At 47.6% G+C, this 27,661-nt stretch overlaps 2 protein-coding genes across 2 annotated transcripts in view; one reads left to right on the plus strand and one right to left on the minus strand.

Moving 5' to 3' along the window:
- The window catches only part of ACKR3 (atypical chemokine receptor 3), a 31,750-nt gene extending 31,116 nt beyond the window's left edge, over nt 1–634 (minus strand). The window contains exons 1-2 of the mRNA XM_057389900.1: nt 591–634; nt 420–502 (exon numbers count right to left, since the gene is read on the minus strand). The gene's annotated coding sequence lies outside the window, so the exon portion shown is untranslated. The remainder of the gene's footprint in view (nt 1–419; nt 503–590) is intronic.
- IQCA1 (IQ motif containing with AAA domain 1) overlaps nt 1–27,661 on the plus strand; it is a 125,310-nt gene that overhangs the window by 18,884 nt on the left and 78,765 nt on the right. The window contains exons 2-3 of the mRNA XM_057389805.1: nt 22,385–22,709; nt 26,567–26,680. Of these exons, the coding sequence (XP_057245788.1) occupies nt 22,385–22,709; nt 26,567–26,680 (439 nt within the window). The remainder of the gene's footprint in view (nt 1–22,384; nt 22,710–26,566; nt 26,681–27,661) is intronic.

Below are 27,661 nucleotides of genomic sequence, written 5' to 3' on the forward strand. Positions count from 1 at the left end.
CACCATCTGTGCGCCACATTGAACACTCGCCCCGGAGCACGGAGACCCAAGCACGTTGCATATGGAAAGCCAGACAAAAGAATATACAATAATACACAAAGGCAGGGAGAGCACATAGAGCAYGGGGAAGAAGCCAGAAGAGACTTTTTCCTCCCCATCCTCACAATGCCCAAAATCACATTCCCCTCACAGCTTTCCCACCGTGGCTCCTGAGGCACCTCACGTCCCTCTGTGCCTGCTGTGAGGCCCCGTGATGCTGCCACAGGAGGGGAGAAAGAGCTTTGACGTGAATGAGAATCAGCTGACAAACCAAAGCTGTTGAGTGCGAGGTGACACAGAGGTTTAGCCCTGGAGAKGGTTTTTTCTCCCCTCGGGTATTTTCCAGGGAGGTCTCCCAGATTTTTAAGGCAAGAGATTACCTGGAAAAGGATCTGTCTCATCCGTGAGCTTCTTCAGCTCCACTGCAGTAGAAAAATCCAGAAGTAGCCACACTGGGGAAACTCTGAAACAAAGCAAGAGAGGATTTGGTGTAAGTGGGTTTTGGAGAGCAAAACAAACCCAACTTTACAAGCTGGCAACTTGAAGGAGACCTCTCCAGTGACACTTGAGCACCCCTTCTCCTCYGCGCTTCCAAACGTCTCCGGCTTTGTCCGCTCTCCCAAGGGCTCTTCAACAGCCTCCTCCAAAACAGCTATTACAGCAATTACTGCAATTAATTGATTTGCATATCCCCAAAGCCCCATCATTAGTGCAACACAGCCAAGCGTGTTAGTGTTTAATAATATCAATCAACAATTATTCATAACATCCCGCCCCGGCAGACCTAAATATAGAGACAAGCATTCATGCGAAAACAAAAAGGAGGAAAAAAAAAAMCCCAGCAGCTAAACAAAAGAATTAATTTAGAGCAGAATTAGGATCATAGAAACAAGACAGACAAGAGACAAGGTCAGATGTCTCGCTCCCAGCTGATRTGAGACTCTCCCAACCTGCCTGCTCTCAGTTACTGAGCGAGCTGCAAGTAAATAAAGTGATTTCCCCCTCGTAGTAAACAGCCAGGGAGCGGCGATGAGCACAAACGCAGCGGGGTAGAGGCAGCGAGAGGTGACTTCCCCAGGCTGCTGGCCCTGCCTCAGAGCAGCACTCCAGCTGGAGCTCGAGAGGGTCCCCATTCAGGACAACACTTCAGCACATGCTGAAATTTAAGTACATGCTTAAATCCTGCTCCTCCCTGGGCCAGGCAYGAGTCAAAGGGAGAGGCTGCTATCCAGTTTTCCAGGCTTTTTTAGCAATGCAAGCTGCTGAAAGGGACTTTTAGGGACTGGATCCTCTTTGCCAACCTCTGGATTTGGAGCCATTTGGGCTTGTGAGGCCAGTGTGAGACCAGCACCACCCAGATATCGCAGAGCTGACACATCTTCACCATCGGGGGTGTTTTCCAGGGGTTGGATGTGCCCAGATCCCCCAGCCACYCCTGATCCTGCATGTGCTGCTTCACTGCTCACTTCAGGGTGGGTTTCCACCACCTTCAGCAGCAGGAGGAGGTTTTGCAAGAGCCAGATTACCTTAAYGTAATTAACAGATACGCTGATCAAGCAAGGAGGACAGATATTGTTCTGAAACAGAGCCAAAAAAATTCTGGCATCCAGCTCCTCCGATGGTGTAAATTGATGGAGTACAGCAGKCACCAAAAGCAGAGGTTTTTTACACTGCTGGAGGAACTGGCAAGGCCATGGTGGTACACAGGCACAGCCTTGCTGCAAGTGCCAGCTTTTCACCAAGCTGGTGGAGTCCTGCTCTGGCAAGATCCCATTTATTGAAGGAATCAGGTTTGGAGGAGCTCAGGAAGTGCTTCCTGTTCTCCTGGGCAGGAATGTCCTTAACCTTCATCACTCACTACATCCCAACCATCCAGCAGCATCAAAGCCATCCTATTCATCCTCACCCAGTACATCCCCAGGTCCCTCAGACAGCTCTGCCAGCACAATYCCAGGATGGCAAACGGTGCAGATATCTCAGAGGGCGGCAGGAAAGACAGATCTGGCCATCAGGCAAAATGTGGGCGTGTGGAAGGAGCAACTCTACCCTYCCTTCCCACCCTTTGGCATTGAGACAAGCTCTCCAGCAGACTTTTCCCTCTGCTTTGGCTCTGTCAATCCCAGAGCCAGATCCCAGCACTGTAAATCACATCAACCTGAGCAGAGGACACCCTACTTCCYAGCTCAGGGCCCAGAGCTCCTGCTAAAAGTACGGACTGCAGACTAAACAAAGCTTTTTTTACCCTGCCCACAGTCTGCACTCTTAGCTGGAGACTCATCCAGCATGAAATCTATTCCTGTTCCATCCCTACCCCTCCCTGCCTCCATCGGTGCTGATGCTGGGGGAGATATTGTGCCTCGCTGGTAGGAAGGAATAAAATGCAATGACTCATTGGCAGCATTCTAAATAGAAAAAGAAATCAGATTTTAAAGCCCCCTTGCCTTTTGTTGGCCTTCCAACTTCCCCCAGCGCTTGTAGCCACACACAACGTGCCGGGAGGTGTGCCCAAAGCAGGAGCAGGAAGCAAAGCAAACTACAATTGCAGTAAACCACTTCAAAAAGGCTTCGGTTTCGCTCAGAATTGCTTGAAAGGAAACTCAGACGCCTCATCCTTCRTCTTTCACACGTTTCAAAAGAAACATTAGTCTGATTGTCTGGGTTTTTCTTGGGAAAAAAGGGTTTCTGGAAGTCAGAGTTTAAAAGCAAAACATAAATAGGAAATATAAATGCTTCCTKAAACCCATATTCGAGTTGTTTGTGAAAATCCCCAGCAGCTTTCACTGCCTTCCAACAGCAATTGAGAGATTTTAGGGGAAAAGTAAGACAGAAGAGGCCACACTGCTATTTTCCAGAAGAACCTGGAAGGGGAAATCCAAAACAGCTACGAGCACAAGGCTGAGGACCTTAGAGAGAAGTTTGCCTGGGGCAAACATCTCCTAACTGCTGTAATTACCGTGAAAGGTCATCAAGGACACCTCCCCGCGCATGCTAGAAAAATTCATGCGAGCGTTTGGTGTGGTGAGCGCAGCTTTGCTAGCAGAGCTCTGACATTGAGCCCCAYGAGATGACATCAGCAAACAGGCATTCTCCTCGGAAAGAGCATGCGGGAGAACRCCGAGGACATTACGATCCTTCCAGCTCCTTGCTCTCTTGCTTTCAAACACGGCCATTAACAAGCGCAAAGCGACCGAAAAAACGGGGTAAAAAGCAAAGGCTGCACACGCATCGACAGCGGCGGGGACAAAAGAGCTCAGTCTGCAAATATAATTGGATTTAAGAGCCAAATTTCTGCCGGGAGCTGGCTGCTGGGAGGTTCTCCTGTCCCACCGCCAGCTCCCCGTGTGTCCCATGATCCAGCAGGAGCTGGCTCGTGCCCATGGTTCCTGTGGGGTGGCAGCCAGATCCCGGCACACGGCAGCTCCGCGGGTCGGGATGTGCTGCCCTCGCACGCCGACATCCACGCGCTGCTCTGCAGCTTTAGGAGGCCTTAATGCAAGGCAGATGCAGAGRGAGGGTTGCAGGAATGTTTATCCTTAGGTGCTTCCCCTCTCCTGGTCCCCACCGAGGAGGGAGAGCCAGAGGATGAGCTGCTGRGGAGAGGGGTCCCTGCACGGCTTCATCCCATGGCTGGAGCAGTGTCCTCTCTCCTGGGACCCCAGGGAGTGATTCCAGCAGGGAATYCTTCCAACCCTGCCCTCCCCTCTGCACAACATCTGGGGCTGGCCACATCTGGCCACAGCCCATGCAGGCCTGGCCACCTGATTTCACCTGTCTCAGGCAGAACGATTATTTTGGGGTTGGACTGCTTCTTTCAGAGTCCCACATCTCATTTTCCAAGGTGGGGGAGAAAACCTTTGACCCGTTSAGGGCCTTTGTGAGGACTCAGTGTTGGCATCTGACTCTCTTGGCAGGATGAGTGTACAGTCATTTAGGCTGGAAGGGATCCTCACAGGCCCATCTGCTCCAAATTGCAGCTCCAAGCAGTGGGAAACAAATCCAGCACATTCCCTGTGCTCGTGCAGCCAAAGGCACAGGTGGGGGACACGTGAGGAGCAGGGSAGACCTCAGCACAAGGAAAGTCTCTCCTTCTCTGAGCACTGTGCAGAACAGGGCTCCTGGGTGAGAAGAGTCTGCTAAAACACACACAGTCCTGGCTGAACCCCTCAACTCTCTGACCTCTCACTCCAGATCCAGAGCCTTCCCCAAAAAAGCAGCTTTTAGCCCTCAAGTCCCATCCAAAGGCACACCCAGGTGTGTAGAAGGCACAGAACTGACCTTTACCTGCAYAATCAAGTGTCCTCAGTGCTTTTTTTCCTCTAAACTTTACCCCCTTCTTCCCAGACCTGGTGGTACTGTTGTGCACCTCACAAAGAAGACTTGTCCCACCTGCTTCGTTTTCCCCACRCAGCCAAGAAGAAGAGCAGCTCTTSTCYCTGGGAAGAGCTGGAACTGCTGCCTCAAAGGTGTTCCACCACTACACACTGATGTCAAATACAGAAAATGCTGCAAGGCCACTGTTTAACTGTGCACATTCAATTGTTTCATACTTTGTGATGCAGAAAGCAGAAAACCCCTTCTCCAACTCAGACAAAACCTTTCCCTGCAACTCACTCCCATTGAGAACCCCACAGCAGTTATGAGCTGTTCCTTCTCTGGCCTTTTTATATCATTCCATCACACCAAAAGCAGAGCCAGGCCTGGAAATTAAATTGCACCCACCAGTTTCATTCATAAATTTGGCTGCACAACCACGAAGTGAGTTATTGTTGTTATTTCTCACAGTTTACCACCTCCAAGCCAAGGAGTATTGTTTTTATTGCTATTGTGAGAACAAGAGCAGGGGAAAAAAATAATCTCGAGCTTTCCTTCCCCTCCCAATCAAATATAATAGAGAAAAAAAAAACCTCAACAGGGCGGATGTAAGATCCTCAAGGATTTTTTTTTTTTTTGGAGCTACCTACAGGAGCTCAGCCTGGTGCTGCAGGTTTCTGAGTCTGAATTTTTATCAATGGGCTGCACTGGCTCCATTTGAAAGGCCAGCAGGTGTTCGAACAATGAAGCAGGGCTGCATCTACATCTGGGCCACAAAAGTCATCGCTGTGTTTACAAGAAACAGGACAAGCAAGAAAACATCCTGCCACAGGCACCTAAAAAGCTGCAGTCCCTTGTTATTCTTTTTTTTTTTTTTTTTCTCACACTGGGCTGTTTATTTATAGCCCGAGAAGTTGAACCGGGAGGAGGAAAAAAAAGAAGCGAGAGGTTTCTCACTCGTCTCCACGCAGAAGTGACGCACGTGCAACGTGGCAGGCGCTGGGCTGGTATTGTCCCCTCAGCTCTGGGGGGATCTCATTAACCCCTGAGCTCTGGCTGCAGTTAATTAATGATCAGAGCATAACCTGCTGGGTTTGCCTCATCGATGCAACCGTGTCAGTTAAGCCTGACTCATTCTGGGACAGCCCAAAGGGAAACTGAGTCACCACGTACTGGAAATAATGTCCCCAGAGCCTAAACTCACTGAGATTCTGGGGGAGGGAGTGGGGAAATTCCTCAGCCAGCAGAGCATGGGGCTCTTCCAGAGCTTAGAGAGAACACAGAGGAGCCCCTCTGGAGAAACTGCTTCCCTTGCATAGCTGCAGAACCAAAGGYTGCCACTGAATTTCAGCTGCTGATGGCTTGTGGCCCCCTACAGAATCACTGGATTTTGGGGGTCCTCCCTCATGACATTTTGCTCTGCTTGCTTTTAACTCTTGAGCAAAAACAAAGCAGGAYGCATCCAGTTTAGTAACAGGATTATTTCTTTAAGTCAAATTAATYCAAATTCACTGAAGATGCACCAAAATGAAACCTCCAAAATGTATTTCTCACCATCCTCAAGAACAACTTGGGAAGCTCCAAGGTATCTCTGCCTTCCAGACTAACRCTTTGTGACTCAAATCACCCTTTTGTCCAGCAAAATTWAGTATTCCYTCACCTCRTATCCTCCCTTCCCTGCTTTAAAARTTTCACYTCTGGAAGCCTTCAGAACACACCAGTTAGAGCCCCCCCTCAGAAACCCGGGTAAATGAGRGCTGAGCTGCTCAGCCTCTCATGGAGCTTGACTTCCTCGCTTTTGAGCTGAGTCAAAGAGGATTAACTCAACAGGTGTTTCACTGGAGAGTGAGGGGGAAAACAAAACAAAACACAATGAAACAACTGCCTACGTGCACGAAGAGCAGATGAATTCCTCCTCCTTTGCTRGGGAATGAACTGCTAAAGCAGATGGCAAACATCCCCCTCTCCTCCAGTCCCGAGTCACTCTCAGTTCTGCCTTTAAACACTTCAAGTCCCAGAGCTCAAATGCTTCCCTTCAGTCAGGTCTGGAATGGGATCTTCMTGATGCAGGCTTGACCTGTGAAGGATTGAGCAGCTGCCACTGCCCCTGACTCAGGACTTTCCAGCAGCCTCTGTGCCTTGTGCATTGAGTAGGAYGGCAGAAACCCAGACTGCTGCCCCATAAATTTGTGATAACACCTCACAGCTCTTTTCTCATGAACAGAAAGTTTATCAAACAGCACAGGAATAAACAGAGACCAGCATCTTCCTTCCTCTTGGGCTACGGAGAACAATTTATAAATTGCTGTTCTGATTGCTCACCAACCCACGGCTCTCCAGCTGGTCCCACCAACCTCCTGTTGGCCAGCATGAGTCAAGGGGACTTGGGTCAGTGAAAATCCCACCTCAGCTGGAGGGAGCAGACAGCAGCTGAGGCTGTGCAGTGCTTTCATGAGAATTTCTCGAAGCTTTCAGTGATTAATGTGCACACAYAGCTGGTGTTAGCAGCCAAACTTTGTCATTTCTCTGTCAAAATCATGAGAAAAGCACATAAAACATTTCAGATTGCTGATGGTGAGCCTGTAAAGTGAGGAAGTGGTCAGAGGATCTGTATATCTTAGCAGAACTGAAAAGGGTCTGTCCAGAAGTGCCATTCCACATGCCATACTGAATATATCTTCACAAGAAAAGCTACTTATTTCGGATATTTGGTTGAAAAATGACATAGAAGCAAACTTTGCCCCCATAAGCAACTAAAGCTTGACAGAGAGTTTGTGTTAATTTATTGAAAACTCCCAAGCTGAAGCCAAGTGTTCAAGCCAACTGATGTCCTAAAATGTCTGCTCACAAATTACTTGGATAATTGCCAGAAGCCCAAGTCTGATCCCTGTTTCTCTTTCTTTCTCACCCCAAAAAATATCTGGCGTGTGTTGCCAGTCTGCACTGGCTGCTCTGTCCATGCTGTAGGCACCTTTAAGAACAGCATCCTAGGTAATTAAACATCTGAGCGCTGACGAACTGTTGTCAATACAGAATAAAATCAATACCCTCCCTGTCGTTCCATAATGATACAGAGCCGGCACTATTTGAACCAGCTTCTTTAGAAAGCTTTAATTTTATCAAACAACATCTCTCTTTCAGGAGAGATGATTTGGGGTTTTGCTTTTTAACAAAGAGAGAAGTGGAGTGCGGCACACAGCATTTAATATCTGGCTGAGATTTAAAACGCATGCTCCTTATGAAGTGTGACATTTTATCCCTGAAGCCACAGGAACATTTCCCACATTTAAGTGATAGAGGGGAAATTCTTCAAATTAGATTTGAACTTTATACCTTCTAATTCTGCTCCAATCCTCCTCCTCCATGTGCCACGCTCGGGCCTGATGAACAGGCTGTTATATCAAAGTCTAACAGAGCTGAGTGCTGACAAATCCCCTTCACTTAGCCTGAAGTAAGCAGCACACCTCCTGGAGATCCAGCAATCAATGTTAGCTGGAAAAAATAGCTCAGCCAYTGTCATAAGGCGAAATGAAGCGGTCAGCAAAGCCCTCCTGCGTGTCACTGTGAGCTGGAAGACAGCACTGAGGCCACATGGCTGATTCAGATCCCCAGGGTTTGCAAAGAGCCCTCCAGAGCTCCTTCACACCTTCCATCCAAGCCTGAAGGGAAAGCAAACATTCACCTGGAAGGAAGTCACGGTCAGAGGGAGKGAGCACCTCTCCTACAAAGATGGGCTGGGAGAGCTGGGGGTTCCACCTTCCACCCTGTGCCTCAAGGGACACTCCAGACCTCTGGAAGTTGCTTTGAAATACAAGTTGCAAAAGCAGAACATTATTCCCATGATGTTCCTTGCTTTCCTTAAGCCCTACTCAGTAACAGACAGGTGCACTAAGCTCTTTGCCAGGACCCACGTTGAGAAGAGTGAGACCCTCCAGTTTTACGTTTTACCCACTTTGTAAGCTCACCAGTCACCTCTTAAGCTCACAATAAAAGACTTTTTTGAGAAATGATGGCACCTAGTTTCCAAGGCAGCAGGACTTTTAAGCCCATGTTTGCAGGAGCCTAAGGAATTAGAGATGCCAAAAGGCACGGGCTGTGTAAAACTCAGCCCCTATTCCTGCTGGATAGATCAAATAACACACTTGGAGTTTTTAATGCAACACGAGCTGCACGAGGAAGTGGCCAGTGATGCTGTGCAAAAAGCGTACAATGAGTGGGATAACAACTACAAATCCCTTTAATCTCTGGTTTTACCTCGACATCTCAGACTGTTTGGTGCCTGCAGGGATTATCAGAGATGTGTGATTCCAGAATGGAAAGAGAGAGATGCTTCATGGTGTTCACTGACCGTGAGAGGTCTGCTGGGCCCCAGCTGCAATGATCACAGAWTCAAAAAATAATTTTGGCTGGAAAAGCCCTCCACGACCATCAAGTCCAACTTGTGCCCAGTGCTCACCTTGTCACCAGCCCAGAGAACAGAGTGCCACATCCAGAACACATCCASGGGTGGGGACTCCACAGTGGGCAGCCCCTTCCAAGGCCTGACCACCCTTTCCATGGGGATATTCCTCCTGGTGTCCACCCTACCCCTCCCCTGGCCCACCCTGAGGCTGTTCCCTCTCCTCCTGTCCCTGTTCCCTGGGAGCAGATCCCAAATCCCCCCCCCGGCTGCCTCCTCCTGTCAGGGAGTTGTGCAGAGCCACAAGGTCCCCTTTGATCCCCCTTTTCTCCAGGCTGAGCTTTGAGGAGAGCCCAGCCCAGGCAGATCTGTGTCCTCTCACTTCAAATTACCCAAAGGCTCAAGGATTCAACTGGAAACCTCCCGCAAACCAGAACATCTCCCACTCCCCACTTTTTCCATTTATAAACATCTATTTTCCTAGGCTAAACTAATTATTTATTCTCAGTCCTACACAACTCCCATTTCAGCTCAAAACCAGGCTCCTTTCCCATGAAAAAGAATCAGCCCTACTCATTTCATAATTAATTTCACTGCAGGACTTTTCCCAGCAACACAACTCATTTTTTTCCCCAAGTTCCCTACAAACTGATGAAAATTAAAATCCCCTCAGCCTCCCTGCATGCTCTCATGTACATCACTTCTTTGTAGCTTAATTTCCCATTTTTAAAAGGAAGACATTTGTTTTCCTCCAGCTTTTTCAGAGGGGGGAGGGTGGAGAATGCAGGTAGGGAAGTGARCAATGAGGATTATTTCATCATTAATTCAGTTTCCAGTAAAATAAAGACAAYTTTGTGCACTGTGACACTGAGGTGCTAACAGAGAGCAATAAATTCARGTTAATAATTAACATCCACATCATATCAAGCCACCTTGGTGCTGTCATTTCAATTGCTTCAGAAATCTTCCCACTTTTTTTATTGCAAACACATGCAATGGCTCAATCACTCTTTAAAACCACACACGCTGATGGAGACAGCACTGCTGRGACTCTGCAGGTAAAACTTTTGGCTGAAACAACCACAGTTTGGCATAAAAAGTGGCGTACAAATGCCAGCATTAATGGAAATAAAAATGCAAGGTTCCTATCCGGGCTGCAAAGACTGGAATAAGTTATTAAAAAAGAAAAAAAAACACAAGTCACTTACTGCTTTTGAGAGCCTCCTGAGCTGCAGATGGATGAGGATCAGACACTGGAAGGAAACAGAGAAATTTCTCGTGTTAAATTTCAGTGGGAAGAACCACTTTGATATTAACACGGCAAATTACAACTGATTTTACATCTTTTTMCAACCTCAGCATGAAAAAATTGCAACAAATTCTGCTAAAATTTGGCCCCAATGCTCCAACACACTTAAAGAAACGATGTGATAGGCACAGTCATCGTATGGATTGAGAAATAATATGCTCAGATGCTTTTATTATGGTCTTCAAGATTCAAGTTTTCAAGCTTTTCCTCCAAAACCAAGGGGGGTCTAGGAACTTTATTTCACAAACTCGATAGCCAAGAGTCTCACCTAATTATGTGAGCTGGGGCTTCGAGGGGGGAAAAAAGGAAGGAGGGGTAAAAAAGAAAAGAAAAGGAAYGCAGACACACAGAGATTTGTGGCAAAAAATGTGATCACGAGCAAAACACTCCTTGTCCCAAACTTGCTGCTTTTTTCCTTCTCTGCTGGCTCTGTTAGAGGAGTGCATTTCCCCCCCAAAATCTGTACTGTAATCCTGTCCTCTAAACTGTTTTTTAAGTGTTAAGGGAGTGGAAGGCCACCGGAAAGGTTCCTTGATAGGTATTTCGGGAAAGAAAGAAGGGGGAAATAAAAAAATAAAAGAGGAAAAATGTGACTGCAATGGGGATGAGCACTTGTGGGGAAAAGGAAATAACAGGGAGGGGGGAAAGTAAAATAAAGAGAGGAAAAAAGGAAAATATAGGTAAGGGGAAGAAAGGGGGGAAAGTAAAATATAGGAAAGGGGTAATATAGGAAAGGGGAGAAAAGGGAGGAGGGGAAATACAGGAAAGGGGGGAAAGGAAAATAAAGGAAAGGGTGAAAAGGGGGGAAAAGATGTAGAAAGGTGGGGAGTAGGAACATACAGGAAAAGGAAAATAATGGGAGGGAAATGGGGGGGAAGAAACRAATGGGGGGGATGAAAGTAACAAGGGGGAAAAAAATGAAACTAACGGGACAAAAAGTGAAACTAACAGGGGGGCGTGGCGGCACAACACCAACATTGATCGCGGACGGTTTTATAGTAAAAAAAGGGGAAATATTTAGATCAGATACACAGAATAAATCCTTCCCTGTGAGGGTGGGGAGGCCCTGGCACACGGTGCCCAGAGAAGCTGTGGCTGCCCCATCCCTGGAAGTGTCCGAGGCCAGGCTGGACATTGGATATTGGAGCAGCCTGGGACAGTGGAAGGTGTACGGGCAGGGCTGGAACTGCATGAGCTTTAAGATCCCTTCTAACCCGAACCATTCCATTATTCTACGGAAAAAAAAGAAAGGTGGAAAAAGAGGGGGGAAAGCCTGAGGCTCCGTTTCCTCCCTGAGGCGGCCGCGGGAGAGCTCGGGCGGCCCGGGCCGTGTCCAAGGCAACGCCGCTCCCTCAGACGGGCCGGGCCGTGCCGGGGCTGTGCCGGGGCCGTGTCGGGGTCGGGCTCGGTGTCCCGCAGCTCCAGGGCCGTGTCGCTGTCGCTGCCCCTCGCTCCCTGTCGGTGTTGACCCGGCTCTCAGCATGTCCCAGGAGTGAGTACCCCGGGGCGCGGGGGGCGAGCGGGGAAAATCCCCTCAGACGGGGTAAAACACAGCCCGGGGGGGAGGCGGGCTCACCCCCGAAGCGACCGCGTCAGCGCAGGAAAACCAGGCAAATATTAATGTTATTGCACTCAGGCCATTTGCACAAAAGGTTCCTCTGTTACAGACCAAAATTCGCACRTCATGCTTTGTTTCCTTCCCGGTAATTTCAGCCCAATGCAAAGCTTTGAGAGGTCATCTGCAATAACCAGACAGCGATGACGGCATTGGATCAAAGTGCCTGCAAGGAGCCGTGCTCGTTCCCCCAGAAACATCACTCCAAGCTCCCATATTAAGCAAGAATTGTTATTCTTGATGCTGTGCTGCAGTGCTGGGAGCTGAACCGTGAGCATCTTGCATGATATTATCCCTCTGTGTTGTGCTGTTTGCTGCTTGCAGCTCCAGCAGCACGGCCCAGTTTGGGGAGGCTCTTTTTCCCAATTCTGATCTGGGTATGGCTTGCTCAATTTCAGTAAATAATAGCACACTGGAAAATGCAAAATTAAACACCCCAGGGATATTTGCTGCCTCCTTCTGCTTCACATTCCAAGCTGACCATACCCAAATTCTGCCCCAACAGGTTGTGAGCAAAGCCTCTCCTGGCTCTTTTCCCGTRGCATCAGTGGTACCAACCTCAAAGCCCTCTGTTCCTTTTGCTCGGTGTCCTCTTTCCAAACTCCCAGCTTTTTGCCAGGTAAAACCCCCTCAAGGTTCTAAAACATCCATCCAACTTCAGAATCAGAGCAGCTCTTCTTGTCACCAACACCTTCAGTTTCACAGAACTATTAAAGATGGAAAAGACCTGCAAGATCACCAAGCCCAACCTTCAAAACAAACACGACCAAAACACACCATTAAGTGCCACATCTACTTCCAGGGATGAAGACTCCACCATTTCCCTGGGCAGCCTGTTGCAGTGCTTAGCTACTCTTTTCAGTGAAGAGTTTTTCCCTAATGTCCAATCTAAACCTTCTTGGCTCACCTTGAGGCAATTTCCTCTTATCCTAGTGCTTGTTGCCTGGGAAAAGAGGCTGAGCCCCTACCTCACCATGATCTCCTTTCAGCAGCTGCAGAGAGCAGTAAGGTTTCYCCTGAGATTCCTTTTCTCCAGCCTTCTTTCTCTTCTTCTTCCTCCACATGTTGATAGCCCCAGCCAGACACCACTAAAAACTCCACTACTTTCCAGGCAGTCAGCTTCCTTTTCCCTGCTCCTTGCTTCAGGAGAGAAAGGTGGGATGAGAGGAATAAAGAACAGCATCCCCAAGGRGATGGGGACCAAGGGCAGACCCAGCACAGCCTCCAGCTGGCACAAATTGGAGGAAAGCTTGATTAGATCCCTGGTGGATCAAGCACAGGGCATATATAAATCATGCCTAACACTCTCATGAAATCAGTTAAGGAAAGTTCACAAAGAAGCAGAGGGTTATCTGAATCGTGCTCTTTAAAAGAAAAAATAAAACAAAAAAAAAAGAAAAAAAAACCCTCAAAAGTATTGTTTGACCTCTTCCTCAGAGTTATCTTGGAATCTGTTATTCCTGCCCAGCCTCTGAATCATGGCTCCTGTTACCTGAGCCAGATTAACACCACATGAATTAAACTGAGTATAGCTGGAAAAATACTTGTGCTTCCACTGTTTCAGCTCAGTTTAATTTTAATAGAGACAGGGCTTTTCAGCATTTCCTGTGGCATTGCCAGCACTGAGCAGCAAATTCATATAAATATGATCGTATGTCCATGCCACATGACAAAAACACGTATCCAGGCCTGTTTGTGAGTGAGGTACTGGTTGTGGTGAAGGACTCTAGTTTGGTGTTGAAGCTGCTTGGCTCAGGTTGCTGTAATGACATTGTAGCACAGCACAGGATTTATAGCTRGGCTAATCCAGCCCTTCCTAAACACAAGGCTGAGTTGGATCTCAAATGAGTTACCGAGGCTACTGTTGATGTGGTTGGTTGTAGTGAGGTTGTGCTGGCTGTGTACCATCAATCACAGTTGTTTAGGTTGGAAAAGCCCTCTGAGATCATCGAGGCCAACCCTTAAGCCAGCGCTGCAAAGTCCACCACTAATCCAGGTCCCCAAGTGTCACATCCRCATGGCTTTTAAATCCATCCAGGGATGGGGAATCAACCACTGCCCTGGGCAGCTGGGCCAGGGCTGGACAATCCATTCCATGAAGAAATTTCTCCTGATATCCAATCTGTCCTTTATCCTCCCAGTAGTTAAAGGGGGCTTACAGGAAGTCTGGAGAGGGACTTTTGACACAGGTATGAAGTGATAGGACAAGAGGGAATGGCCTTGAGCAGGAATGCAGGTAAAGATTGGATATTAAGGAGAAATTCTTTTCTGTGAGGGTGGGGAGGCCCTGGCACAGGGTGCCCAGGGAAGCTGTGGCTGCCCCTGGATCCCTGGAAGTGTCCAAGGCCAGGYTGGATGGGGCTTGGAGCAGCCTGGGATAATGGAGTGTCCCTGCCAAATAGGAGGGGGTGGGATAGGATAAGCTTTCAGGTCCTTTCCAACCCAAACCATTCCATGATTCTATAAACTGTTTTTGGTGCAGCTTGAGGCCCTTCCCAATGTATTTTAAACGTCACGTGACAAAAAAGTCTTTTAACAACCTGCCTTACCTGAAGGCAGTGAAGCAAAGGACTGATGATGACAGGGCATTWTGAGAAAGAACTTTGGTTCTTCAGAAACAGAAATGCTGCACAGCATTTCTTGAGCTTGAGGTTCAAGAGTTCGGGGGCATGTTCACCATTCTCAGAGTCCTGTGATTCTAAGAGTTGCAGGCTAAAGCACAAAGTGTAATTCCACTGCCTCAGCAAGCTCTGTGTCAGGGCAGATAGGATGCTTGGAAAGCAGCAATGTTCTCTCAGGGTCAGTGAGTCCAGCAGCCGGCCAAGGGGAAAGTCAGCATGTCCAGACATGCCTGGCATTTTCTAAGGACAGTCTCGGCACCCTGGAGGAGCAGAGCCATTAAGTGCAGGGTGATTAAAAAGTGCTGGAGTTCCTCACTTCCCAAAGCGCTCAGCCCCAGCATTTGCATGCAGAAGTACCTTCTGTTCCAGACACTGGAGATTCACAGAGATGCTGCTGCATTTATGTTTTCCTGCTGTGTCCCCTCCTCTTTTATGGATTTGTTTACCATCTCCTTGACCCGGGGGGATCCTGACTAGTGATTTCTTATCTTGCCCTGGCAGCCCTAGCCCAGACATGTTCAAAGCCAAGCCTTGGCACTGCCACCGCTCCTAGCAGGTTTTAATCAGCTACAAGACATTTGCCACTGCCACCAAGGAGCTTTAAACAATCAGAGCGCTTTAAAATTTAATCTTGTGTCACAAATAGAATTTATATTCGTTCGCTGGTTAAATATTGATCTAAGACAAGATCTCGAGCATCCCCCCTCCTGCTTCTGACAGAAACAACCAAAGCAAAGCTCTGTGTTTTACATCACATCCCCCAGGCTCCATTGAAGAAAATTAAAGTTGCAAAAGTAAAATGTGAAAAAACGTCGGTGCACCTTCTAATCCCCTCTCCTCTCCCCCACGTTCTGTTCAGTGGCTGCATTACGATGCAGTTTCTGATGTTGTGATCACATCCTATTTTCTTCCCACGGGGCCCCAGCCTCATTCAGCCATTGGGCTGTTGTTGAATATTTCTTTTTATCCCCTCTTTCAGTGTCTGGCCCCAGGCCATATTCTTCAAATTCCATCCAAACGCCACAATTATTAGCTTCCTCCTGGGCATTCCTTGCATGTTCTCTCTCATACGTCTCCCAAGCAGTCACAGATTCATCTTTGCCCCTCTTTCCACCCCTGGTGAGCATTAGCACATCATCTTGCTTATGTTAAAGCAGGAAATCAGAGACAGGATCAAATTGATCACAGCTAAGACTCAAAGCTGGAGCTCCCTCCTGTGCCTCCCTTCATCCTTAATGAGCAGGTAGGGAAAGATCTTGTGTATTACTCRTTCAGTGTCTCCTCTGGGAAAAAGCATTGTCAGTGGAAATATCCCAGCAGCACTTGTGCTAGAAGACAGGGAAAGAAAAGGCTCCAGTTTTCAAGAAACTGAGTGGATTGTGTCAGCTTTGAGCTTAAAGCCTCCTGCTCCTGGCAGGGTAGAGCAGCACCCAGGCACCGCCCTTTAAGCATAGAATCGTAGGCAGCTGCATGGGTAATTGCCCTTCCCTTTTCTGAGGAAGAGAGAAAAAAAAAAAAAAAAGGAAAAAAAAAAAAAAAAAAAAAGGAAAAAAAATTACACAGGATGGTTACAGCTGAAATAAACTTTGTTGCCATAAGCAGTAAAGTGTGTTACAGGCAAATATTGCTTGGAAGGAGCAATTCTACTTGCAGAGGAGAGGAGGCTGCTGTTTGTACAGCACAGAATGAATTGGGAACCGTTCTTGAAGCCCATCCCATTCCCCCTCCTGCCCTGGGCAGGGACACCTTCCACTATCCCCGGGTGCTCCAAGCCCTGTCCAGCCTGGCCTTGGACACTTCCAGGATCCAGGGGCAGCCACAGCTTCTCTGGGCACCCTGCGCCAGGGCCTCACCACCCTCATAGGGACAAATTCCTTCCCAATATCCCATCTACCCTGCCCTCTGGCAGTGGGAAGCCATTCCCCTTGTCCTGCCTCTCCAGGCCCTTGTAAATCATCTCTCTCTATCTTTCTTGCAGACACTGGAAAGCCACAATTTGGTCACTCTGAAGCTTCTCTTTTGCAGGATGAACATTCCCAATTCTCTCAGCCTTTCCATGGTGCCTCCTCTGGCCTCTCTCTAACAGCTCCAGGTSCTTCCTGTGCTGGGCCCAGGGCTGGAGCAGCTCTGCAGTGGGATCTCACCTGAGTGGGACAGAGGGGCGGAATTCCCCCTTCCCCTGCTGCCCATGCTGTGGGATCARCCCAGGGCTGATCCTCCTGCTGACCCCAGAGGGAAGGGCAGCCTCCAGGCCAGGCAGGAGCTGCAGCCTGAGGGACAGGAGGGCAGCCTTTGGAGCGTTTGACAACCCAGACCATCATGTCCCACACCTTAATTGCTTTCCCATGTAAGAAAACAGCTTTTTAGGGATTTTTTTTGTTTGTTTTTTTGTTTTTTAATCAGAAAACTGCAGAAAAAAAACCTGTTTTTTAATCAGAAAACTGCAGTTCTTTTTTTCCTGCCAGCCTTGTGAGTTTGGCTGGAGCAGGTGCTTGAGACCTGCTGAGGTGTGTTGCTGCTGCTGCTGCTGCTGCTCCATGAAGCTGCTTCCTTGCCTTCCCCGTGGTTTCCCATTACATTTCTGCCACACAGATCTTTTATCCCCCATTCACTTTCTGTCATAGTACCCAGGGCTGAAATTGGAGATGACAGAAGCACAGAGCCGTTCACGTTAACAATGCCAGCAGGCTGTGTGTTTTCTTCCCTTGTCACAACCAAAGCCTGCTGAGGTTTATCCTTTATTTTCCCCCAAATGCTTCCAGCTCTGTAAAACATCGTGGCTGGAGCAAGCATGCTTAAAAAGTCATCTGGCAGAGTCACATTCACCACCAGCTGAGTAGTTTGGCATAATTGTGAGACTAATCTTATTTTAGGAGCAAGGCAGGCTTAAACAGGCTCATGAGCCTGARCTGCTGCAGACTGCAGGCTAAAGGCTTTGAAATCAGGAATTAATTCAGGCAACTATTTCAGTCAATTTGATCCACAGAATCAATGCTGAGTTGGAAGGGACCCACCAGGACCATGGATCCAACTCCTGACCCKGCACAGGTCACCCTGAGAATCCCACCTTGTGCCTGAGAGCATTGTCCAAACATTCCTTGAGTCATAAGGCCACACTGATCTCTGATTCTGCCTGCATCTCCACAGCATGAAAAACGTTTGCCTGTAATAAAAGAGAAAAAAAAGGGCTGCTCCTATAATATAATCACCATGCAACACCTGAGCAGGCTGCAGTGAGGGAACAGGTAACTGCTGACCTCAGTCAGCCTGCAGTCATCCTAAGCCTGGTGATTTCTAGAAAAAGAGAAGAAAAACAAGAAAAGCAGCAGCATTACAARCCCTTTTTTCCTCTCAGGGCCTCACTTTCCCCTCCCAACCTTTGTCTCTTGTTTCTTTATTTTCCAGAGGCTGCAGGGCAGGGTTTCCCTCCCCCGTGTTTGCCCAGGGCTTAGCACAATGCCTGACCTGTCAGGCCCTGAGCATGGAGAGGGGACCCTGAGGAGTGGCCCCTGCATGCACTTCCTTGTCCCCAGCCCCACGTCTGGGTCCCCTCTGCTCCGTGACYGCTGGCCCTGCGTTCTGTGCCATGGTGAAGAGGTGCCAGGCTCCTTGAGCCCTGCTCCACACCCCTCAGCTCTCACAATCCCTGTCGCACTTTTTCCAGCCAGTCTCATTGCTGAGAAGGAAATACAAGGTGGCTTTGCTGTGGCAGCAGAGGTTCCTCCAGAAATGTTTTAGCACACGCGATTTAGCGGTCGTTTAATCACACAGGAGTTTCCAAATGAGGTGAGGAAAGCTGGAGTCAGACTCAAATGTTTTCCCTTCCATCTCCTTCCATCCATCAGGATARAACTGTGAGACTCACACTGCTGCAGGATTAGCATGGGAAAGCATAGGATATTCTTGAGGAGAGCCCAGGAAAACCAGGCATCAAAGAAGCTGGGGTTCAGCCCATAGCCAAATTCAGAACCAAACTGTGCCATGTCCTGGAATAACAGGGGCAGTGTTCCCTTTGGCAGGGAGTAAAACACAGAGACACTCTGGGGGGAACAGAGAAAAGCCACACAAAGGTAACCCCGCTGATGCCAGACTGTGCTCCTGGCTCAAGAGCGGCCTGARGGACAGTTTGCATGCTCAGCACAAACCCTTCCAAGAAGGGCACGCTTCAGCCTTAAAACCAGTCCAAGACCAGTCAGCAGGCTCACCTCAGCTGTACTCAAAACCAGCAAGCTTTTCCAAGTGTCAGGAGAGATGGGWCGAGCAAACATGCAGAGTTAGAGGGCCCTAGAATACTAAAAGAAGGCGTGTATAATTTGGCAGGATTTTAAACATCTCTTTATAGCTTCAGCAGGAAAAAAAAAGCCATATTGTTAAGCTTCACTCTAAATAAGGAGAGCAGGCTTTATTCTGAGCAATAAAAGTGAGATTTGAACTGGCAGTCTTGCTGTGGGCAACAGAAACTCCTTAAACCCATGTTTTAGACTCTGTTTCTACTTTGTGGGAGAGAAGAGAAGGGACATCAGCGAGGAATTAATGCTCTGACCTTCCCTCCAAGCTGTGAGCTGCCAGAAGGCACTCTGGGGACTCTGGAGTTCAGTCACTTGATGTGTTCCTTCCTCATCCCATTACAGCATTGCTTATTTCCCCCACAACACCCCTATTTGGGAGTTGCTATGACAATTTGTAGCATTTCTTACAGTGCTGTACGCACACAGAGATCAAGAGGCAGCTTTCTTTTCCAGGATTTAATMATTTTAAACCTTGAATAGGAAAGTTAGGCTCAGTCCTGCTGGTTAYCTGCTCTAATAGGTGAGTTAGAGGTTCTAATCCAACCTAAATTTGATGGAATATGATTCTTGGGCACAGATACAGCTCGTTACAGGMCAGAAATGAGCCTACAAGATGGACCAGTAACAGTAAATAAAATAACAGTGCATTTRAGGCTGCATTGTCCTCCCCCTTCTGCGTGTGGAAGCAATTTTGYGTGAGTTCACAACTTAATGCAAAGGGACACGGAACAAATAGGCAAAAATTCTSATAGGGACTTATGGATCACATGCTGTCTGATTCACAGGCAAGGAGAGGCAGCGCTCTCCTTTGCTTTTAAGGCATTGCCTTGAAGTTACACCTCCTGACTACCCCTGATCACGTTTGTCTCTAAGGCTGAAGGGCTCTTCTGGTTCACAGCAGCTCTGTCAAGACCCCCCAAAAGGAGCTATAAACACCAAGTACATCTCATCCTCCACACTAGACTAGAAAGGCTCCCATTTGGGCATCAGTAAAGCCTGAAATAACCATTTAAATCCTGCTTTGGGGATGTGTTCTCTAGCYTTTAACCAGCATGAAGTGATGAGACACTCAAATGTTTCTTCTTGCCCTCTCCTGTTATCCCATATCTCATGTCCCTATGCCATGCCTCACACAGGTCCCCTCGAGGTGTCAGTCACCCTGAACACAGCAGGCACACAGGGCAGTCAGTCACCTAAAAATTTAGCACTTGTACATCAACCTTTTCCTTCAGTGCTTCATTTTCCAGCGGGCCTGTCCTTCCTTTTGCCCTCATTTTCCTGAAACACTGTAGCTGTTGCAAAAGCCACAATCATCCCATAATATCCGTAGTCTTAACATCTGACCCGCAGCAACCGTGCTTGCCATCATCTCCGTGCTTATCTGATAAACTAATGCTTTATGGAAGCAATTATGTCCTATCTGCAGTGCCTCACGTTAACATCTTCCGAAGGGCTGGAGCGCTCCAGCCCCCTCCTCCCTCCCTGAGCTGTTCACGATATGAAAAGAAACTGGATATTAGCTGGCTCAGCAGGAGGAACCACTTGACATTCCTCAGTCAGAGGAGGCAGAGAGGGAGATTATTGTAAATTGGAGCGGACGGGTGCTTCTCGGTGCGGCGCAATCCGGTGTCTCCGTGCAGCAACCTGCAGGGGAAAGGCTCCAGCCCGAGGATCCCCACGGCTCATAAATCAGCTGGATGGCTGTGGGGACACCCCACAGGGCTGGGCTTCCTCAAAGGTTGATAACCTYCCCGCTATCCGTGAGAAATCATACAAAGTACGTACAACGCCGCGCTGTTTCCTCCTGCGCTGGAAAATCCGTGTGCCTCACATCCTTCCGTGTCCTGGCCTTGCTTGTCCCCATCTTGTCCCCTCTGCTGGGTTTGTTCTGTTTATCTCCCGCACCTGGGTTAATTGCTGCAATTGACCGATATGAGTGGTGCAATGGGATGTAAATGAAGTAGGGAAAAAAAGGAAGGGGAAAGACCTGGGTGGGCTGCAGCAGCAATAGGAAAAGCAAGGCCAGCTGCATCCTGCAGAAAGCCAGGTCAGCTGAAGAGTATAATACGCCCTTTAAAACGTTAATGGTGTAGATTCAATAGCAGGGTTTGGTTTGTTGGTGTTTTTGCTGACTGCAGGGGAGACTCCAGCAGCTCTGTCACCACCCAGGATGTGCAGGGTACCCCAAACTCGGGGCAATCATGGCTGCAGTTTGACCTGTCCCACCCCACGCGTCCTTCTTGCAGCACAAGCCTCGGGTCACTCTGTTCCTCCAGGACTGGGAATGATAAGATCAGCTCACAGAGCTCCAAATTTATTATCATGCACAAACAATGCTCACATCTGTCCAGTGCTCTGGTCAGGATAAACACAYGCACACTCCCTCAACGTGAGGTCTGCTCTCCAAGCTCATCTAACACAGGCAGGGCTTTTGCTGTTCTCATCCCTCCTTAAGGAGCTCWAGGAACAGCAGCTTGACTTGGTTAAGCACATGGATGGGTCTGGATTGCACCATGGAGGCCAGTGGCCTTTATTCCAGGATTAAGGAGCAGGTCAGCTGTCCCTGTTTCCATAGCCACTGTTTTCTCCTCAGCAYGACAACATGAATGAACAGGTTTTCTCCCAATGCAAGTCTCAGTGCTCAAGGAATTTCTCTAGCTTTGCTCCTAGAGAGGCATTTTCAAAAATGCAGGATTTTTTAACACTTGTCACTRCTTAGAGTCTCCATCTGGCAAAGGAGAACAGGACCTGAAAGTGTCTTCACTGCCACAGGTGCTATTAACACCTTTCCATGCCAAACCTGCTGTTTGACCTCTTCTCTCAACAAAACCCTCATTGCCCATAGGTGGTTTCTTGCTCCTTTAGGTGGATTTCCCAGGATATTCTGTACTGATCTGCTTTTCCCCTGAAAAGCCACTGTCAGCCAGTCCAYGCTCACAGCAGAGCTCCACAAGTGAGCAGCATGATTGCTCCTGGAAATGAAGATGGCCCGAAGTGACATCTTCCATGCCACATAATCTCACAGCCACCAGAGAAGATATTTAGCAATTTCTTGGAGCGCAACTGTTGCTACCATAGAAATAAATTCTTTTTCTCGTTCCATTTTGAATTGGGAACCACAGCTTTGGCATCAAAAACCCCACCCTTGCTGTTAACTCCAAGCAACCACTTCAGAAAGGCAGAATTGCAGCACCAGCTTTAGAAATGTGAATTGCTCCTCATCCCAAATATGCAGAGCCTCAAAAATTGGGGGAGTCCTTCCTCTGAGAAGGGCAATGAGAGAAGGCACCTTTTCTATTAAACCATCTTCTCAGCACAACTGAATATAACTCCTGGCACTGCTGAGGAGTGTAACTTCAAGCATTTGAAGGATGCTTCRAGGTTTTTAGAATGAAGCTGAAAAGCTTTTAGCTTTTAAACTTTCCATAATAAAACAGCATTTTAAGATCCCTATTTTTAAAACAAACAAAAAGAGAAACAATCTGCTAATGGTTTTCAAAATACTTTGTAGTTAAAAATGTCTTATAAATGTAATGGCTCACAGTCCAAGCAACGACTTCAGAAAAGTCAGAATTGCAGCACCAGCTTTAGAAACATGCATTGGTCCTCATCCCAAACATGCAGAGCCTCAAAAATTGGGGGARTCCTTCCTCCGATGAAGGCCAGTAGTTTTCAAAATACTTTGTAGCTAAAAATGTCTTATAAATGTAAAGGCTCACCCTTCCAGGCTCGCTTTGTGAGAAATCCACACCCACAGAGCCCTGGCATGTCAGGTTGACACAGTCTCCTCTTTCCATGCAGCACTTACATCAAGATTTGGGCAGACACCCAGAAAGAGCTGGACATYATGATCCAGAGAGAACAGGAGGAGTTTTCCCAGCCACAGGAGGACCGCGAGCAAGTGAGGAAGATGTTGATCACTTCCTACATCCAGTACCTGGACATCATCCGTAAGCTGGAGGCGGCCCACGACCACATCATCCACCAGCAGAAGCGGGCGGCGGTTCGGAAAGTGCTGGATGGGGCCATGGGCCGCCTCCTGGAGATCAAGAAAGAGATGGTGTCCCTGGAGAAGTCYGAGTGTCACAACATGGAAGATGTCCTGAGGGATCTAAAGCGTGTCCCGGTAGGGCTRCTTCCATTATGAGCAAATTTGTAGGAAAAAGATAGGTTTTAGTTGTTCATGATTCCATCTAAATGGAACAGAAGGCTTGCTATGCTCAACCAGCCCTAMCCTTTAGGGASASCCAGCTGCCTCCCTGGGGTCTGGCKTATGGATGTCACCAGGACACTTCCAGGTTTTTCACAGCCYGTGGACATGACCTCCCTGCAGAGGGCAAGGAAATAGTAACACACGTCTGAGGGTGATCACAAAAGATTTCAGGGTTTTGGGACATTTAGCAAAGGTTTCTGGGGCACAAGTTGTTTTCTCCTCCACACTTGCAGTTGAAAGGAGCAATATTGAGTCTATMATTACGTGGCTCCCCAGCCGGTGTCATCGCCATGATTTTGAGGGTTTTGGCAATGGAATGGCCTGTGCAGTGCCATGAGTGCTGGCATCAGATGGGACTGACCTTTCTCAGCGAGGGAGGGCAGTCTTTGCTCAGGAATGGGCAGAAGCTGATGCCCAGGGATTTCCACCTGAGCATCCAATTCCATTCCAAGTGAGGCAGAACTTTCCTGTGCAGCAACTGAGCACTGAAACAGAGACCAAAGGGGTTGGGGAATCTCCCTCCCTGGGGATATTCCAGAATGTCTGGATGCAATCCTGTGCTCTGGGATGGCCCTCTGGAGCAGGGAGGTTGAACCAGATGGCCCTTGGTGATCCCTTTTAATTTGCCCCTTTCTATGATTCCATATTACAACATGAATTTSTATTCATAGAATCCCAGAATAGTTTGGGGGTGGAAACGACCTTAAAGCCCATCAAGTCCCACCCTCTGCTATGGGCAGGGACACCTTCCACTCTCCCGGGTTGCTCCAAGTCCTATTTAACTTGGCTTTGGACATTTCCAGGGATCCAGGGGCAGCCACCGCTTCTCCAGGGCCTCCCCACCCTCACAGGGAGGAATTCCTTCTCAATATCCCATCTAAACCTTCTCTGTGTCAGCAGTAACTTACACAGCTTTTCTGTTAAGCGTCAGGAGCTTGACTCTGCCAGATTTTAATGTGGAGTGAGAGAGAAAATGGGCCACTGATGAGTAAAGTACAGTTCAGTGCTGCCTGCCCTTCGTGGCACGGTGAAATCAGCGCCGTGAATATGACAATGAGGCAAAGCGTGGAAGCTGTGCTTTAAAAGCRGTGGGGAAACCGAGCTGGTAGAGGTGGTTACTTCTCTCGCAGACAGCTCCATCTATTGTCGCATTCAGGTACCGCTGCTTTGCTAAAAACTGCTGAAATTCCTGCTTTTTTTTCCAGGATCCCAGCTCCCAGATAAATTGTTGGTGCCATCACAGCATTTGCAAACGTGTTTCTGTTTGCACATCTGCAAATTTAGGATAGGAATTGCCAGGAATTTTCGCCACCCCTTTACCTTCAACATTAATCACTATTTTAAACKATTTTAAACTGAGATAGTATAAACACATCTCTGGGGAAAGTAAGCCTTCAAATCATATTTTGAAATCCTTAGCAYTGCTGTTTTCATGACGCAGCAGTAAATCCATCTGCAGCAAAAAGTTGGCAAGTCTGAGAAGTCGTGCTTGACATCTCCTCAAAAACAAGCATAAATTCARATTCCTGCACCACACCTTAATGTTAAGGAGGCAGAACATACCTACCTACCACAAAAGAAATCAATCACTGAAGAGATGTCAGGTTTAAAGAAAAAAAAATCCATAGTAGATAAGAATATAGATTTATAGGGTGTTCTTTTTAATAAAATATTTAAATATTCTTGGTAACAGAGCAAAATCACTGGACAAATAAGTCCTGTTTCTCCAAGAATCTGCCCAGAAAAGATATCTCCATTTATTCTTTCCCCTGTATTATCATGGGCTAAAATCCTACAGGATTGAAGGCAGACGCCACAACATTTTTTATCTCCTGTAATGACATTGCCTGTTTTGTACTGTGTCATTGTAAGGCCAAGCTTTCTTATTTCTCCAGTTCTGTACCTTGGGGTTTTGTGCAGTTGCCTTCCAGTATCCAGTCACTCCATTTTCTGGGGTAATTGTGAAGGTATTTGGATCCATAAATCCCATGTGGAGCCGGGAGTGGCTAAAAAGCTGCAAATTTGACATGAAGTTAAACATCCCAAGCCTGACTTTTCAATGTTGGGCCCCAGAAAGAGATTATGAAGAGAAGCAGGTTCCCCAGCCCTGGCRCTGGGGCTTTGATCTCTCTTTTCCAGTCAGAAAAAGTCACAGTCCAGAATCCCTTGGAATTAAAATCCAGGTGAGACATCAGAGATACTCCTACACTGACTCACTCTGCTCCCTGTCAGCCTAAAATTCCTCTCATCCCATGTGAGGGTGTCCAGACAAACCCCTTGATTCCTCACACCTCCAGATTTTAATCCACCCCGAGTGATTTGCACTCAKAGTGCAGCACATAATCATTTCCATCAATACCAAGGGTGCTGGAAGGTGCAAACAGGGAGCTTAGCAAGACAAATATTTAGAAACTTCAGCACACCAGACCCTCTGCATCGATAAAACCATCAGGGCTAAACACAGCCTGTCTTGGAAGCTTTCTTACCTTGCAGTGGTGGGGCTGTCCCTCAGGGTGCAGCTGAGGGAATGGGGAATAAAATCTGTGAGCTGGCAGCTCACAGGGGCTGTTTCTGTTTGCCTTGGCCACAGCCCTGCAAATTCTTGCCCCAGGAATTGGAAGGTCACGAGCAGCACATTCACTTTGTGCTGAGGAAGGGCAGGAACGGAGTTTGTTCCTCAAAGCTGGTGCTATTCTCTTCCTCCCCGTCCACTCCAGAGCTGGCACTGAGGCTCAGAGGGATCAGAAAATCTCCCTGAGTGGGTCAAACCCACCAATTCCCATAGCAGACAGATCAAGGAATGCTGAAAACAGAATTTAGGGATCATGGAGTAGAAGGGACAGTTCTCCTCCTCTTTGTCCACTCCAGAGCTGGCACTGAGGCTCAGAGGGATCAGAAAATCTCCCTGAGTGGGTCAAACCCACCAATTTCCACAGCAGACAGATCAGCAAGTACTGAAAATAGAATTTAGGGATCATAGAAGAGAAGAGANCACTCTCAAAGAATCATAATTACCAGTAATTCTCCTTTTAGATAATTATCCTTTTAGACAGGAGAGTTATCTCCTGTCTTCAATGCAATACAAGGAACAGGTTGTGTCACCCCCAAGCCTCTTAACTTTCAGGGAGAGGTTTTTTTGCCTTTCTCTCTGTGTCTTTTTTTGTTGTGGAATAAAATCCTATAGGAGAAAAATCAGGAGAAATGTAAATCAGTTACATTTTCTTAATTACAGAAATGAGTAAAGACACCCACTTCTAGTCATGCCTGATTTTAAGAAGTGCCTGAGATATCACAGTCACAGGCACTTTGTCTACAACTCAAAACACCCATTAAAACCTCTACAATTGTGCTTTAGTTCCTTATAATGGTTAAAAAATGGCAAGAGAACGGATCTATTTTTCATGTTGATTAAAACAAGAAGTGGGATGATCACACAACCGAAGGTATTCAGCTCCGTGGAAATCATGTTTAAATTTCTGGCAACTCTGCCAAATATTTTAGCAATTTGATAATATAATTGAGCCATTATAAGAAGAAAGATTTCTGGGCTCACATGGTTCACAAACTGGGTTGATTTATTTGTTTTTGTTGAATTAGGCCTAAAGTAATTGAAAAGTAACAGCAGCTGTTACAAAGGTCAAATTCCCCAATATTCAAAAAATATTCCACAACATCTGTCCTTATTTTGTTGCTTTGCAAAGGTGTTAAATTAATCAGCAATGTGATTTAAATGCAGTCCTAAAATGTATCTCATGCCTTTCTTCCCCTAGGAAGACATAGAAATACCCATCCCAAAGTATTTCCTTAAAGAAAACCTGARAACCCTGCAGGAGAGGGAGAAATACCTGGATGAGATTTTGCTGAATGCTGGTTTGCTAGAACAGGTAAATGCACCCCATTCCCACCCCATATGATATTTGATTTGTTTAGTTTGCAGCCACATGTGTCTGATCACACGAGCCACTGCAGTGAGSAGCGCTTTTCCAGCAGCGAGGGAGTCAAAGTGTGTTTACAGATAAGGCAMAAGCAGAAAGTAACTTTAGATTTCCCTGTCAAACAACATCCAGTCACATCTCCGGCCTGGTTGAGSCTGAAATGATTCTGCTCTGCTTTCTGAGTGTCAGAACGAGCAGCACTTTGGCCAAGTTAATGCTTTATTTGCCCAACCAACCTTCACCATGTCATTAGTCTGACTGAAACCAAGCTGGGCTCAAGCTGTCCTGGCCCAGAATTCCTCATTGGAGCGAGCAGAACTCGGAGCTCAGGTCAGCACAACTGGTGGCATTCCGCTGTTCATAACCTCTGAACAAGGAGTGCAGCTCCCCCCGTGCAGCTACAGAGCTGCAGCTGCTGGGAGGAGCAGAAAACTGAGTTTTGGCAGAGCAAAAGCCATCAGAGCTGAGCACACGAGTGCTCCAGTGAAGCTGCCCTGGATTTGATCTACTTTTGACCTTTGGGGAATGGCTTCTTGCCTACAAGCAGGCACTGCTGACCTCTGGAAGTAAACAATTGTGTCTGCATGCCTGGATAACTTGGATTCATAGATGTTGTGGCCATAAGAGACAGTCCTGATAGCCCACTCTGTCAAACTGCTGCGCTGAACTCTGCAGCAGTGATTGCGCCTGTTGATCCCACAAAATAACAGAGGGAAAGTCCCCAGGGATACAAACAGCTCCAGACAGAGGCAGAGGCTTTGCAGAGCAGCTGCAGCCCTCCCCTGTTCCTCCACRGGATAGCTCTGGGTGAATTCTCTGCTCTTATACTCCTGTGACATTGCTCTGGGGAGCTCCTGTTCCAGCACAGTGTACCCAGAATTCTGCTCCTGTTCCTTTTTCAGCAGATGAGTTTGTCTAGTTTGCACCTAG

This window comes from Malurus melanocephalus, unplaced genomic scaffold (assembly GCF_030028575.1).
Source record: "Malurus melanocephalus ecotype Western Australia unplaced genomic scaffold, MMel_1.1 scaffold_20, whole genome shotgun sequence".
Classification (NCBI taxonomy): Eukaryota; Metazoa; Chordata; class Aves; order Passeriformes; family Maluridae; genus Malurus; species Malurus melanocephalus.